Here is a 17,140-nt window from a genome sequence, read left to right as displayed (position 1 = left end):
CCCATTAAAAGTAATATGCCGAAACTATCACTAGGGGGTCAAATGATGCTATTTTGAAGATAGGAGCTAATGAAACAGGAGCCACTTTGGATTGCTCCTGCTTAGTAATTAGCCACCAGGGGATGTTGGGAGTTGGTTATTTGATAAGGAGGAAATTTGAGATTGGTTCTTTGTTTGGTGGGGTGGCTATTTAATGCAAGGGATCTGTTGGGGGGGGGGGGGGGATGGGGCATTGGATGTCAGGGGTGTTAGAATTATTTAGGGATTAGTGGCTTTGGCAATTGGGAGTGTGATGGGGTGAGGGACTAATTTATACCCCCACCAGATGCTTTAAAAGACAGTGAGCATGGCTTATGGCCAACTATCTTTGCATTGCTGAAGCCAGGAAAGCACAATGTTCCTGCCTGCAGCAATGCAAATGTATATTACAATGTGTGTTACATGCTGGGGTATTTTCAATATGATGTCTAAATCTGATTTTGGACATTTTGCTGAAAATGTTCAAAAATAAAGTGGTGAACATATCGATTTTCGAACCAGAAAAACATCTATCTTTTTGTGTTGAAAGTGGCCATTTGCCAGATGTTCTAGTGCTCAGTGTGTCTATCATTTTGGACCATTTTTGAAAAAAAAAAAAAGGCCTGGCCAAGGGAAAAACACACAAAAACAAGCCATTGGGAGATATGAGGGGCCAGCATTCTTAGTAAACTGGCCACACAGACATCCCAGCAGAGCAGTGAAGCACCCTAGGAACCACTGCAGTGGACTTCAGATAAAAGGTCCCAGGTACACATCTCACCACTACCCCCTTATATTGTATAGTAAGCCCCTATAAAACCCACCAAAAAACTACTGTACACCACTGCAGTAGCCCTTATGGATGCAGATGTCCCCTATATATGGGTACAGTAGGTTTTTGTTGGGCTCTGGATGGCTCACACTTTCCATCACAAGTGTAACAGAAAGAGTGGTATATGGGTCAGGTTCCCCTTCTCTACAGTGCACTGCACCAACCACTAGGCTACTCCAGGGACCAGCTTGCTGCTCTAGTAGGCCTGGCGGTAATATCTGAAGCTGTCAGAGAGGCTGGTATGTACTGTTTCCTTCTAATCTTTTGGGGGTGGATGGGAAGGGGTCAGTGACCACTGGGGGAGTAAGGGGGGCAGGCCTTAATCCTTCCAGTGGTGATTTAGGGCATCTTTTTATGACTTAGTCATGATTGAAATAGGTCTATATCAAAATGTCTAACTTTTAGCCCTGGACATTTTTGCTTTGTTCCATTATGGCAGAAAAAATATCCAAGTGTTGTGAATGTCCAAATCCCGCTCCCTACATACCCCCTTGTGATTTGGATGCACTGCATATGAATTGCATAGAAAAAAGTCTTAATAATGAGTTTTGAAAATAGCGATTTGGACGCTTTGGCAAAAAAAATCCATCTGCCACTTTGTGCTGCTTTTTAAACATTTTTCTGTTTCGAAAATGAGTCCCTAAATGAGTTACTGAGGTACCATAGTTAAGTGACTTGCATGATAAATTAAGAAGATAAGAACAGAAGCATCAAGCCCAGTATCCTGTTTTCAACAGTGGCCAATCCAGGTCACAAGTACCCAGGGGTGTGCTGGTAAATTGTTAACAGGGGGCTCTCTCTCGCCAGCAAAGTAAAAGAGAATTCAGGAGGGGCCCAAGCCCACATTTTGGGATCCATTTGTTACAGTAGCCATGGAGAACCGGCTCCCAAAATTCTTAAAAAGTTAACAAACGGCTCTCGAGAGCCTGTGAGAGCCTGCTCCAGCACACCACTGCAAGTACCTGACAAGATTTTAATGCTGCTTATCCTAGAAATAAGCAGTGGATTTTTCCAAGTCCATCTTAATAATGGCTTATGGACTTTTCTTTTGGGAAACTATCCAAACCTTTTTTAAACCCTGCTAAGCTAATTGTTTTTACTACATTCTCTGGCAACGAATTTCAGAGTTTAATTACACATTGAGTGAAGCTACAAATTTATTAGCTGCAGTCTGAAAATTATACATTTCATGATGTGAATATCATCTTGCCTTATTGTCAGGAATATGCTATTTCTTCTTTCTGCCTTCTAATCATTGAATTATGCATTTTAAGTCTCTTTCTTAGTGTGTGATATATGTGACATTATGGCAGTCCTTATGAACCAGGTTTTCAGAGGGACAATAAGATCTACAGCTTCAGGCAGCTCAAAATTCCAAGTTCCAACAAATTTAGAAGGATGCAAACTGGTTTTCAATTTGAATTTCCTAATGCTTGTCTGATTCTTGAATAATTGTACTGAACAATCTTATATAAGAGGGATCAGAAAATGATCAGAACAAGAAATGGGGAAGAGGATAAGATCTTTTGGTGATAATAGAGTCCGAAATCTAAATCTTTCATAATAGTAATAAAATTAATGACCATACTTCAGGTGGAGCTAGTAAAATAAACATTAAAATCCCTCAGCATCACTAACCTAGGGGAGAACAGTAATGATTCTATTATAATCTAAGTTAAAGTCTTTAGGGACTCCACATGGTCTCAAGGGAAATGATATGGTAATAAAAGATTTAATTATTTTGAAGTCCCAAAGAGACCATTAGACATTCATAACCATTTAGCAGGTTAAAAAGGAATTGGTTTACCTCAAACTTTTTCCCGGTAAATAAAAGCAATTTCTCCACCTCTAGTCCCTAATCTGGATTGTAAAACATGAGAAGTCAGAGGGGCAAAATTATGAAAAACTGGCAGAAAAAGTATCTAAATACCAAGTCTCTGAAACACAATCAGGCTTATTTTCGAAAGAGAAAGACGCCCATATTTCGACCCAAATCGGGAGATGGGCGCCTTTCTCTCATGGGCGCCCAAATCGGTATAATCGAAAGCCGATTTTGGGCGCCTCCAACTGCAGTCTGTCGCGGGAATGGACAAAGTTGACGGGGCCATGTCAGAGGTGTGGTGAAGGCGGGACTGGGGCGTGTTTATCGGCCGAGGTGAGATGGGCGCGCTCGGCCGATAATGGAAAAAAGAAGGGCGCCAGAAGCGAGAATTTGGGTCGCTTTTTTTGGACCCTTTTTTTCACGAACAAGTCCCCAAAAAGTGCCCCAGCTGCCCAGATGACCACCGGAGGGAATCGGGGATGACCTCCCCTGACTCCCCCAGTGGTCACTAACCCCCCTCCCACAAAAAAAAAAGAACTTTAAAAACTATTTTTTCCAGCCTGTATGTCAGCCTCAAATATCATACCCAGCTCCCTGACAGCAGTATGCAGGTCCCTGGAGCAGTTGTTAGTAGGTGCAGTGGACTTCAACCAGGTGGACCCAGGCCCATCCCCCCCTACCTGTTACACTTGTGCAGGTAAATGGGAGCCCTCCAAACCACTCCCAAAACCCACTGTACCCACATCTAGGTGCCCCCCTTCACCCATAAGTGCTATGGTAATGGTGTACAGTTGTGGGGAGTGGGTTTTGGGGGGATTTGGGGGGGCTCAGCACCCAAGGTAAGGGAGCTATGGACTTGGGAGCTATTTTAATTTTTTTTTTAATTGTTACAAGTGCCCCCTAGGGTGCCCGGTTGGTGTCCTGCCATGCAAGGGGGACCAGTGCACTACGAATCCTGGCCCCTCCCATGACCAAATGCCTTGGAGTTGTTCGTTTTTGAGCTGGGCGCCTTCGGTTTCCATTATCGCTGAAAACTGATACTGCCCAGCTCAAATCCGATGCATTTGCCCGGCACAAACCTTATTATTGAAACAAAAGATGGACGCCCATCTTTTTCAAAAATACGGTCTGGCCCGCCCCTTCGCGGACCCGTCCTCAGAGATAGATGCCCATGGAGATGGGTGTTCTCGTTCGATTATGCCCCTCCATCTGTTCCTCTCCTAGCATAGCATAAATCAAGTTTATTTTGCCTTGCACTGAACAGAGATTGAACAGTCTGATGTTTAAAACTGTTAGTAAGGACCCCTTCTCTAGGTCAGTATTTCCCAGTTTGCTCTCAGACATGATCAGCTGTGGCATTGAAAAAAGTTACTCCTGTCTGATGCTGAAGTCCAGACAAAGACATGACTGTGCTCTCAGCACCCCACAGCAATAATAGGTAACATGAATGGTACTTATACATGCGGGAACTCCTTTCTGAGCACATATATAGTCGCATGTCTCTCTCATCCCTAGATATAGGTGAAGTGCCAGAGAATGGGAATTAATATGTGACATGTAGAGCATAGATAATGTTTGGCATGACATGTAGAGCATGTTTGGCATGTTACCTGACTACATGTTACACTTGATTGAATTATCACCAAGAAGTGCAAGTCCAGAAACCAGAGGCTACCTACTACTCCACTTACCCAACTGCAAAACATAACCTACAAATCCATATATACGGCTGATTTCAGTTACTTAGGCTCCAAATGGTGGAACTCATTTCCACAGGCCATAAAAAACATCACTGATTATCTTCAGTTCAGAAAAGATTTAAAAACATATCTTTTCAAGAAATTTGCAACTGTAACCTCTTGTGTTTATTAATTGTGGGGCTCTTTTAGAAAAGCGCGTTAGGTGCTATGCGCGTGCATTGTGCATCTAAACAAGACTACCGCCAGGTTACAGCACCCCCTAGCGGTAATGTTATATATTTATAAAGCTTGGATAATATATGTCCTCCTGTGTGCGTTGTTTCTGGTGGTAATTGGCAGTTGGATTGTTTTGGATAGTTGTGGGATATAAGAATGAATGAATAAACAAATAAACAAATAATTGTTCCATACTTTGTGCACCAGGCCTAGGACTAGATTCTATATATCACGACTAAAAAATCGGCGCTGAAATGAAATATGACTAGGCCTATTCTTTAAGGTACGCCTTTATAGAATAAGCTAAATTTCCACACGGTTTATAGAATACATCGAGCGCCCGTCCACGCGACTAAATTTAGTAGCAGTCAGTTGTGCCAAATAAAACTTGGTGTAGATGCTGATGCCTAAATTAGGGGCACACCGGGTGTATTCTATAACCGCACTCATAGATTTTAGAAACGCCCATGGTTGCACCCCTTTTCAACTATGGGACTTAGAATTTATGCTCATCACATTATTGAATATGCTTAGACAGTTCTGTGTGTAAATTCTAATTAATGCCTATTAGGTGGTGGGAGGCGGGGCTGGTGGTTGGGAGGCGGGGATAGTGCTGGGCAGACTTATACGGTCTGTGCCCTGAAGAGGACAGGTACAAATCAAAGTAGGGTATACACAAAAAGTAGCACATATGAGTTTATCTTGTTGGGCAGACTGGATGGACCATGCAGGTCTTTTTCTGCCGTCGTCTACTATGTTACTATGTTAGTGTCAGTAATTGCTTGTTAAGTGGCAATTATTGCCGCTGAGTGGCTTGTTAACTGATTAAGTTGCGTGCACAAATCCAGAATATTACTGGATTTGTGAACGCAACTTAAGTTGCGCTGTACAGAATCCCGGGGATAGTGTGAGTGAGGGTTGAGTACTGAGCCTTCACAGAACAGGCGAACCAGCTATGCAATATAAACAATAAGGGGTCAATATTCAAAGTGATTTAACTGGCCAGAAATGTTTCCTGGTTAAATCGCTTATTCAGGGTTATCCACTGATATTCAGGGGTATTTAATCGGTTAGTGCTGCTGAATATCAGTACTAACAGCCAAACTCAAAGCTGGCAATTTTGTGGCCAGTCCGGGAGCAGAGATGGCACGTATACGGATAAGTGTCAATATTTGGCACTTACAGTAACTGCCTAGTTAAATTGGACCGCATAAACTCAGTTCTATCTTAATGCGATTAAATGCTGAATTTCGCACTTAACCGCCCAAGAAATATCCGATTGCATAAACCTGAATATTCAATGTTGGTGCCTGCTGAATATTGGCTGGGACCCACATAAGGTTTACTGCCAAGGTGCGAAGCCCCCCACTTCCAAGCTCTCCTTCTGCCCCGGAACAGCCCCCCTCCATCTTTCAGTGTCTCCTCCTACCACCCAAAGAAAAATAAACACAGGCCAAAGCCCCCTCAGGTCTACCTAGAGGGTTCCTAGTGCTCTAAAGTGGCAAACGGGCAGGAGTGATGCCCACTCACTCCTTCTTACTAGGGGGTAGAGACTCCATTTGTAAGCTAGGAGTCAATGGGGCAGGAGTGACTGAAGATCGCTCCTGTGCCCTCCATGAGACACTTGGGAGATCACTAATAGGTGCCATGGGAGGGGTTGAGTACTGCAGAAAGGGCTTCGATTATGCCAGAACTCTCAAAGGGATTGAGAATAAAAGGGGAGACTGATCTCGCTGGCTTTTAGGGGGGGGGGCTGATGAATTTGGTATTAGCAAGGGAGATGGGGCATTACAAGAGAGTCCAATCATGTTGAGACTGTAGGGAAAGAGGTATAAGGAAGGACAAAACCATTCTGGGAGTGTGGGGGAGGGGGAGGAAGTAGGGGAATCCTTGAATTCCACCACTGGACTCTTTAAATGATAGCTTGCCCAACTAAAGGCCTGCTGTCTCTGTGTTACTGCAACTTGGAATATGCAATGTAAGGTACTACAGGTTAGTGACTCTTGTGTTAAATATCATTGTGGTAAAATGCATTATTTTACCTCTGAATGTTCATCCCCTACTATTTATTCACACTTTCCCTTTTTTGCCTCCTTTTGGCCAATTTTATTCCTCTCTCTTCCTCTGTTTCTTGTTAGTGGTGTTCTTATTTGTGTGTTTTTTTGGTTTTGATCCCTCCCTATGACATGTAAACTGCTTTGCTGTTATAATGGAAAAGTGGCCTACCAAATTTAACATACAAAGCAGCCTTATAAACCAACACTATACATTTTAGGTGTATCAGTTTATATTAGGTGTGTGCAGGCCAAAACGTTTTTTGTGTAGTTCCCTGTGTCATTTTTGAGGTTTTTTTAAATTGTATTTGTTTATTTTTAATTTTTGTTTTTCAGTTCAGGGATAATGTTGTCAGTAGGGCTCACTGTTGCTCAAAATAGTATATCCTATTGTTCATAGCATGCACCATTCTTCAATAGTGCTTCTATCATGGACATATCCATTCAAGGGACACCCCTTGTCAGTCCCTCCCTTCTCCCTCCTGTCACATCTCTCCCTTCCCTTCCTAGCCTTGCAAAGCTCTCGCATTTCCCTCCTACCCCCTCTCCCCCTATGCCTTAAAATCATCTTCAGTCTTCGTTCAGGCAGCACTAGCAGCACTCATAGGCTGCCCACGGTTTGCACCAGGCTTTCTCTCTGAACTGTCCCACTCCTTCTGACACAACTTCCTGTTTTTCAAAAAGTGGGATGGTTCCGAGAGAAAGCCCTGGTGCAGGCCACAGGCAGACTATGAGTGCTGCTGGCACTGCCCGAGCGAAGTCTTGAAGGTGATTTAAGGTACTGGGGGGGGGGGGGGGGGGGGGGGGAGTGAACAGGGGGGGAAGGAAGGGAGATGTGGCATGAGATGAACCCCCTGTTCAAAATTCCTGGCTACGTCACTAGCACTATTGATAAATAGTGTGCATTACTGAGCAATACTGTGCACTATTAATCTACAATGTGCAGTATTTGAACAATAGTGTGCACGATTAATGACACAGGAAAAGCATCCAAATATTAATCGTGGGGGAGGGGTTCCCTCTCCTTTCAAGTTATGGGGTAAATATTCAGCTGGCAGTCATCAAAGTTTTTTTGTCATTATCCCTGTATATTCAATGCCGGGCCATGTTCAGACACTGGCATTGAATATCCAGCCATAGGCAGCTGGCTAACATTGATGTGGTAACGTGCAATATTCAGCGCTTAACTTCAGAAGGTGGCCTGCATAAAGATAAGACTGCATTTTATGTAGTTAAATGCTGAATATCAGTACTTAACCACAGAAGTGCAGACACCACCCACAGGTCACCTGCAAATTAGCCGGTTTCGGCTTAGGTGTTAACCATGGATATTCAGCAGCACTAACCAGCCAGGAGCCTATCCTGGTAATTTAAATCACTTCTAATATTGACCCCCCCCCCCCCCAATATGAAATTACATGGGAACGTCATGACATTTCCAATATTGTTTCAAAAGAATGTATATCCTTTGTTTATAGATTTGTAGGCATGAAACAGTTATCCTTTTGCCTCTTAAGGTGGAGAGCATTGTGCTAAACATAGAAATCTATCTTTGAATTTCATACTATTAATGTACATTAATTGTGCTGTAGGCAAAGGAGTCATGTGCACACACTAATATGTGGACCAACTGCTAATTAAGTCATGTTTTATCTAATTTTCAGCTAACAAAGTCAGTAAACAGTATTACTACTAAATTAGAGCATTAGCATCTTCGTGTTATAATTATCAACACATTTATACTGTCTAGAATCTTAATAGTAGAACAATGCCTTTTTATACATCTTTAGTTGAATCTAGCAGCATTCTTTCATTTATTAAAGGTTTGGTGAGGAGACAAAAGCTCCCTTCACTTGCTGACCTGGTATCTCATGTTCAAAGGAAAAATACACATGTGTTTCTTCTCTTTTGAGTTGCCGCTGGGTATTTTGCACCTGCTTTTTGTGTGGGTGAAATTTCAATGGAAAGTAATAAACAGATAATTGAAAATCCAAATTGTGTGCATTATTTTCACCCCTTGAACTCAACATACTTCCAGGAATGCCTCTTCACAGTTCCCTAAATTCTATAAATGGCACCTCAAGTTGTGCGTGCTAATTTGGGCACACGCCAAATTGTGTGCACAACTTAATTGATTAACAAACCAATCAGTGCTGATACTTGGTACTTAACAACCAATTAGCAGCACTAATTGGCTTTATTTAGAATTAACGCACACAACTTTCTAAGAATATTCTATAAAGCGCTGCACGTAAATTCTAATGCGTGCAGCCAAAAAGGGAGCATGGCCATAGACGTGAAATGGGCGAGCTGTGGGCGTTTCAAAAAAACTGCACACTATTATAGAATACACCCAATCTGCACCTAACTTAGGCGCAGGTATTTAGGCCTGGTTTTACGTGGCCTAAATGGGTGCGTCTAAATTTTAGTCGCAAGAATGGCACGTGAGCATATTTTAGAGTTTATATTTTTGTAGATTCTTGTTAAGTGTGTGGGTTGTCAACGCTGATTTTTAAGACACCATTTATAGAATTTGGCCCAGCCTGGCTAAGAGGGCACATGCTATGGAAGACTACATGAAAGACCAGAGAGCAGATGCCATTTTCAAATGGTTAATATCCATCTGACTATATGGATTTGGAAATGTCCCTTAAAAGCAGTAGCTCCATTCTGTGAACCAATAAATGCTCTTTGCTATTTTTAACTCTGACTTACAGAAATAAATGTGTCCAGCTGCTAAGCAAACCTATTCAGGGAATCTCATTAAAGACAAGCTTGTATGAAGAGTAAAGGAGGGCAAGGGATTGCTGCAAAAAATATTTGCTATCTTTAGGGTCAACATGAACAACACTTGATTGTATTGTTTTTAATTTGATGCTTTCAGAGAATGATGGGGAAACCCATTTATCTGGAGGAAAGCTGTCTGAGGAAGCTTATGAGTGTCTGCCCTGCAGGGAAGGATGTTCTTACTGTACAGACGACACACCCTGCTATGCACAAGAGGACACATATTTGCGGCTTGCTATCATCTCTTTCCAAGCGTTCTGCATGCTGCTTGACTTCATTAGCATGCTGGTAGTCTACCATTTTCGCAAGGCAAAGGTAAATAGAACAACATTAGGTTTTTAAATGTATTTTTTTACTGGATTTTCATATTGATTTTCACCATGTTATTCACGTTTTATTTTTCTGTTTGAACAACCTCATCTTTCTTGTCCAAGAAAGCAACTCTCTGTTATTGACAAATAGGGAGGATTTTATAACAGTGCACTTTAAATAAATGGGAATAGTGCCCCTATTTTGTGTTCATTTTACAAAAGCAATATAAGTGACTTTATGAAATAAGCACCCAGAACTCCCACAAATGCAAGCAAACTCATATAACCCTGGGATAAACGTGTGTATGTATTCTATGCATATAGATGTGAATTTCATAAAGTATGCCCAAAAGACCAAGGTCATTCTTAAGACCTGGCTGTTTCAGCAGGCTTTTAAGTTTCATTCTCTTCCCCCTTCCCCCCCCCCCCCCCCCCATTTTCCCCATAGTCCTCATGTGTTCCATTGTTCCTGTCCTATTCAACTCTCTCCTTCCCTTTCTACTTTCTTATGCTTGTCTACAACAAATGCTCGGAATGTTTGATTGTTCTGTTAATTCTTTTGTGGTTTTATAAACCACTGTGATGCTGTTTTGTGAATGGAGGTATACGAAGACACCAAAACAGATAAATAAAAAATAGCAACTCCACCCCAATTCTGCCCTGGGAATGCCTCTGTGCAGAACATATGTAAGCATGGGCATTATTGTACTTATACACACATATATCAAGCTCACACTCATAAGTACATAAGTATTGCCATACTGGGACAGACCAAAGGTCCATCAAGCCCAGTATCCTGTTTCCAACAGTGGCCAATTCAGGTCACAAATACCTGGCAAGATCCCCAAAAAAGTAGAAAACATTTTATGATGCTTGTTCCAGAAATATTTTCCCCAAGTCCAATTTAATAATGGTCTATGGACTTTTCCTTTAGGAAGCCGTCCAAACCTTTTTAAAACTCTGCTAAGCTAACAGCCTTTACCACATTTTCTGGCAACGAATTCCAGAGTTGAATTACACATTGAATGAAGAAAAGTGTTCTCCAATTCGTTTTAAATTTACTACTTTGTAGCTTCATCGCATTCCCCCTAGTCCTAGTATTTTTGGAAAGCGTAAACACTCATTATTTTTTAGACCTCTATCATATCTCCCCTCAGCCGTCTTTTCTTCAAGCTGAAGAGCCCCAGCCACTTTAGCCTTTCCGCAGAGGGAAGTCGTCCCATCCCCTTTATCATTTTCGTCACCCTTCTCGGCATCTTTTCTAATTCCACTATCTTTTTTGAGATGCGGCGACCAGAATTGAACACAATATTCAAGGTGCGGTCACACCATGGAGCGATACAAAGGCATTATAACATCCTCATTTTTGTTTTCCATTTCTTTCCTAATAATAACTAACATTCTATTTGCTTTCTTAGCCGCCGCAGCACCCTTTCGTGGTTGGTGACTCCTAACATGGAACCTTGCATGACGTAGCTATAATTCGGGTTCCTCTTTCCCACATGCATCACTTTGCACTTGCTCACATTGAATGTCATCTGCCATTTAGATGCCCAGTCTCCCAGTCTCGTAAGGTCATCCTGTAATTTTTCACAATCCTCCCGCAATTTAACTACTTTGAATAACTTTGTGTTGTCAGCAAATTTAATTACCTCACTAGTTACCCACATCTCTAGATCATTTATAAATATGTTAAAAAGCAGCGGTCCCAGCACAGACCCCTGGGGAACCCCACTAACTACCCTTCTCCATTGAGAATACTGACCATTGAACCATACTCTCTGTTTTTATCTTTTAACCAGTTTTTATCCACAATAGGACACTACCTCCTATCCCATGACTCTCCAATTTCCTCTTGAAGCTTTCATGATGTACTTTGTCAAACGCCTTCTGAAAATCCAGATACACAATATCAACTGGCTCACCTTTATCCACATGTTTGTTCACCCCTTCAAAGAAATGTAATAGATTGGTGAGGCAAGATTTCCCTTCACTAAATCAATGTTGGCTTGTCTCATTAATCCGTGCTTTTGAATATGTTCTGTAATTTTGTTCTTTATAACAGTCTCTACTATTTTCCCGGCACTGACGTAAGACTCACTGGTCTATAAGTTCCCAGATCTCCTCTGGAGCCTTTTAAAAAAATTGTTGTTATATTGGCCACCCTCCAATCTTCTTGTACCATGCTCGATTTTAAGGATAAATTACATGTTACTAACAATAGTTCTGCAAGTTCATTTTTCAGTTCTATCAGTACTCTGGGATGAATACCATCTGGTCCAGGAGATTTGTCCTCTTCAATTTGTCAAATTGCCCAATTACATCCTCTAGGTCTATAGAGATTTCATTCAGTTTCTCCAACTTGTCAGCTTTGAATACCATTTCTGGCACCGGTATCTCTCCCAAATCCTCCTCAGTGAAGACTGAAGCAAAGAATTAATTTAATCTCTCTGCTATGGCTTTGTCTTCCCTGATTGCCCCTTTTACCCCTCGGTCATCTAGCGGTCCAACTGATTCTTTTGTTGGCTTCCTGATTTTAATATACCTAAAAAAATTTTTACTATGTGTTTTTGCCTCCAATGCAATCTTTTTTTCCAAAGTCCCTCTTTTTTTTTTTGTTACATTTGTACCCTTCGCTTTCCCACTCATGGCAGGCTCAATGTAGCTTACATGGGGCAATGGAGGGTTAAGTGACATGCCCAGAGTCACAAGGAGCTGCCTGTGCCTGAAGTGGGAATTGACCTCAGTTCCTCAGGACCAAAGGCCACCACCCTGACCACTAGGCCACTCCTCCACTCCTCTTTGCCTTCCTTATCAGCGGTTTGCATTTGACTTGATATTCCTTATGCTGTTTCTTATTATTTTCAGTCGGTTCCTTCTTCCATTTTCTGAAGGATTTTCTTTTAGCTCTAATAGCTTCCTTCACCTCACTTTGTAACCATGCGGAATATATTTGGCCTGGGCTTCCAGGATGGTGTTTCTGAACAGCATTCATGCCTGATGTAAATTTTTGACTCTCAAAGCCGCTCCTCTAAGTTTTTTTTTCCACTGTTCTTCTCATTTTATCATAGTGTCCTTTTTTAAAGTGAAACACTAACATATTGGATTTCCTGTGTATACTTACTTCAATGCTAATATCAACAGCACCATTACCTCCCGCACCGGATCATGCGCTCCACTAAGGACTAGGTCTAGAATTTTTCCTTCTCTCGTCGGCTCCTGTACCAGCTGCTCCATAAAGCAGTCCTTGATTTCGTGAAGGAATTTTACTTCCCTAGCATGCCCCAATATTACATTTACCCAGTCAATATCGGGGTAATTGAAATCACCCATTATTATTGTGTTGCCCAGTTTGTTTGCTTCCATAACATTTCTACATTCGTCTGTTCATCCTCGCCAGGTGGATGGTAGTACACTCCTATCACTATCCTTTCTCCCTTTACACATGGAATTTCAATTCATAGGGATTCCAAGATGTGTTTTGTTTCCTGCAGAATTTTCAATCTATTTGATTCAAGGCTGTCCTTAACATACAATTCTGTCCCTCCACCAATTCGATCCACCCTATCACTATGATATAATTTGTACCCCGTTATGACAGTGTCCCACTGGTTTTCCTCCTTTGACCAGGTCTCAGAGATGCCTATTATATCTAATTTTTCATTTAGTGCAATAAATTCAAACTCTCCCATCTTATTTCTTAGGCTTCTGGCATTTGCATACAGACATTTCAAACTATGTTTGTTGTGCCTATTTACATCATGCTCAGTACATGACAGTATTCATTTGCAATCTTTTGTCTGATTTTTATTTTTATTTTAAGAACACCTGGAGGGGCATAATTGAACGAAAACGTCTATCTCCATGGGCGTTTATCTCCGAGAACGAGTCCGTGAAGGGGCGAACCGAACCGTATTTTCGAAAAAAATAGACGTCCATGTTTTATTCGACAATTTGTGCGCTGGGCATTTTTGTTTTTCAGCGATAATAGAAAATGAAAGCGCCCAGCTCAAAAATGAATAAATCCAAGGCATTTGTTCATGGGAGGGGCCAGGATTCGTAGTGCACTGTCCCCCCTCATATGCCAGGACATCAACCGGGCACCCTAGGGGGCACTTTTACAAAAACAAAAAAAAGGTAAAACAGCTCCCAGGTGCATAGCACCCTTCCCTTGTGTGTTGAGCCCCCCAAATCCCCCTCAAAACCCACTGCCCACAAGTCTACAACATTACTATAGCCCTAAGGGGTGAAGGGGGCACCTACTTGTGGATATAGTGGGTTTGGGGGGTTGGACGACTAATAAACATTAAGCGGCACAATTGTAACAGGTAGGGGAGGGATGGGCCTGGGTCCACCTGCCTGAAGTCCACGGCAACCCCTAATAACTGCTCCAGTGACCTGCATACTGCTGCCAGGGAGGTGGGTATGACATTTGAGGGTGAAAATAAACAGTTGTGAAACGGCATATTTTGTGGTGGGAGGGGGTTTGTGACCACTGGGGGAGTCAGGGGAGGTCATCCCCGATTCCCTCCAGTGGTTATCTGGTCATTTAGGGCACTTTTTGGGGCCTTATTCGTGGAAAAACAGGGTCCAGGAAAAGTGCCCTAAATTCTCGCTAAAAACGCATATTTTTTTCCATTATCAGCGAAAGGCGCCCATCTCTGATCGGCCGATAACCACGCCCCAGTTCCGCCTTCGACACGCCCCCGTCAACTTTGTACGCTTCCGCGATGGAGTGCAGTTGAAAACGTCCAAGTTCGGCTTTCGATTATACCGCGTTATTCATTTTTGGGAGATAAACGCCTATCTCCCGATTTAGGTCGCAATATAGGCGTTTTTGTCTTTCGATTATAAGCTGGCTGATCTACTATGGTCTTTTTGCAACCTCACTAGCGAGATACCCTATCTTCCCTGTTTTGGTGATATCTTTGAAAGATACCTTATCCCGAACCATGCGCTTTTGAGCGACTGTCGGACTTCCCCCAGTTTCTAGTTTAAAAGCTGCTCAATCTCCTTTTTAAATGCCATGCCAGCAGCCTGGTCCCACTCAATCACTTCTTATCCCAGTTTCAAAATTGAATAAACTCTCTATCCTATAGATATAAAATTAAAAATTCTAGGAGTTGTTTTTGACCAACATCCTTACTTCGAAGACCAAGATCATGCAGTAATTGCTAAGATGTTCAAGACAATGTGGAGATTAAAAAGAGTTAGAACTTACTTTAACAAGAGCTCATTAGGGAGTCTTTTACTAAGGCATGCTTGCATTTTTAGCACACACTGATATTTAGGGCTTTCTAAATGTTAGCAATGTCTATATATTCCTATGGATGTCGCTAACGTTTAGCGTGCAGTAAAAATGCTAGCATGCCTTACTAAAAAGGTCCCTCAGTTTACTAGTTCAAAAACTGACACTTTCACATTTGGACTATTGTAATGCAATATATATAGGAAGCAAAGAATCTATATTTAAATTGCTTCAGACAGCACAAAACACAGCAGCACGATTAATTTATGGAGCACCAAAATTTTATAAGGCCACTCCTTTACTTACTGCATTACATTGGCTTCCATTTTGAGGTCAAATTATGTTTAAAACATGAACAGTAATATCCAAAATTTTGTTTGATATGGCACCAGACTATATGACGAGCCTAACTGTCCTGTCAGCTAGAAGTGCAAAGCTAACATCAAGAGAATATCTGCTATTTTATCTATCTAGTTGTAAAAATGTAACATACATGACTGTTTGTACAGCTAGATTTGGTTATCTAAGATCCAAATGGTGGAATCTCATTCCAAAAGAAATCAGAAGCATAAGCTGCTATCTTCTGTTTTGATATAACAAAAGAGTTTCAAGCGTTATGGGATTCTGGCCATTGTGACATCAATACATGGACGTTTTAAGAAGGAACTTACTGTTGATCACATTAAGCTCGCACTTTTGGTTGAATGAAGTTATGATGACATGGAAATACAATGCTTGAAGTTTCTGGCTGCACATATAGCTCCTGATGAAGGAATATGAAATGGGGCACCTCATAGAGCTGCAGTCTATTTCAGCAGCCATTGCTAAGTGACATATAACGTTTAGGACCCCGTTTACTAAGCCGCACTAGAGGCGCATTAGTGCTTTTAGCGCACGCTAACCATTAGTGCGTGCTAACTGTATAAGTGCCACAAATATTGCTATGAGCGCCTGCACAGTTAGTATGCGCTAATTTTGTGCACGTACTAAAAATGCTAGTGCACCTTAGTAAACAGGGCCCTTAGTGTTTTCCTAATAACGATTAACTTCAAATTGGGCATGTTAAGATGTATTACATTGCTTTATGGGCACATTATATATAATTTTTGAGGTTTCCACACATTTTGTGGTATATTTTGTTTATAAAAGAAGTCACTGGGATATGTGAACATGGTCACCATTGTTAGCAGAAGTAGCTAATAGCTCTCTTCTGCCGAAGTGAAGTATTGTTTGTGCATGCGGTGACACACTGAGTGATTTCTTACACTTAAAATTATATATCTCACAGTTTGTGGGTCTCATTATTATATCCCATAGAGCAATATAAACTTTATTGGAGAATTCTTTAAGTAGACTATGATATATATTCTCTCCTTACATACTTCTTTTCAAGGCATCCAACTCTTGGCATTTGGGCATGGGAATGGCAGTATTCCATGGCTCCTTATTGAGTTGCATGCTAGGAGATTTAAGTGCACGGGGTTATAGAATAGTGCACAGGAAACTGCATGCGCAAAATCTAATTACTATCAATTAACTTTAATAATTGTTGACATTAATTTATTGCTTTTTAATGGCTTGTTAGCTAATTAAGTTGTGTACGCATCTTCGATCTGCATGCAAATTTCGGCATCCAGATTTGGGAGCCATATATAGAATCTGGGGGTATGTCATATACATGCATCCTTCCAGAACAGTGCTTATGGAATGTACATGTGTAAGTGCTAATTGTGTACCCTAGAACACCTTGTTTTAGAATTGCGCTTCAGATGCATGCATATATGCATTATTAGGAAAAAGTGCACACTCTTTACAAAGAACACACATGCTTTCCAAACACTGTGCACTATTTACAACAGAGAAAAATTCATTTTGGAGTTTTTTTCCTGTTTCAGACTAATAATGAAATGTATGTAGTATGCGACTTGTTCCTACTGCAAACTATATTTCTCAGTGTTTTTCTTATCTGTGTCCTATAAACATCTTGGATCTTGGTTTTAAAAAAGGTTGTTCAACAAAATAATTCATGCACTCCGTTTGTGATGGTGATTTATGCGATGATGATTTCCCTTTATGAACCCCCCCCCCACACACAAATTCTAAGAGCCCTTGCTCATCTGATATTTATTATTTATCAGTCTTGTTATATTGC

General features: G+C 41.4%; 1 protein-coding gene across 1 annotated transcript in view; it reads left to right on the top strand.

Annotated features, from left to right (window-relative positions):
* GPR158 (G protein-coupled receptor 158) overlaps positions 1–17,140 on the top strand; it is a 452,345-nt gene that overhangs the window by 194,894 nt on the left and 240,311 nt on the right. Inside the window, exon 4 of the mRNA XM_030201149.1 lies at positions 9,527–9,744. Within this exon, the coding sequence (XP_030057009.1) occupies positions 9,527–9,744 (218 nt within the window). The remainder of the gene's footprint in view (positions 1–9,526; positions 9,745–17,140) is intronic.

This window comes from Microcaecilia unicolor, chromosome 1 (genome assembly GCF_901765095.1).
Source record: "Microcaecilia unicolor chromosome 1, aMicUni1.1, whole genome shotgun sequence".
Lineage (NCBI taxonomy): Eukaryota > Metazoa > Chordata > Amphibia > Gymnophiona > Siphonopidae > Microcaecilia > Microcaecilia unicolor.
The sequence above is the reverse complement of the archived record's forward strand: the minus strand, read 5'-3'. Positions and strand labels throughout refer to the sequence as shown.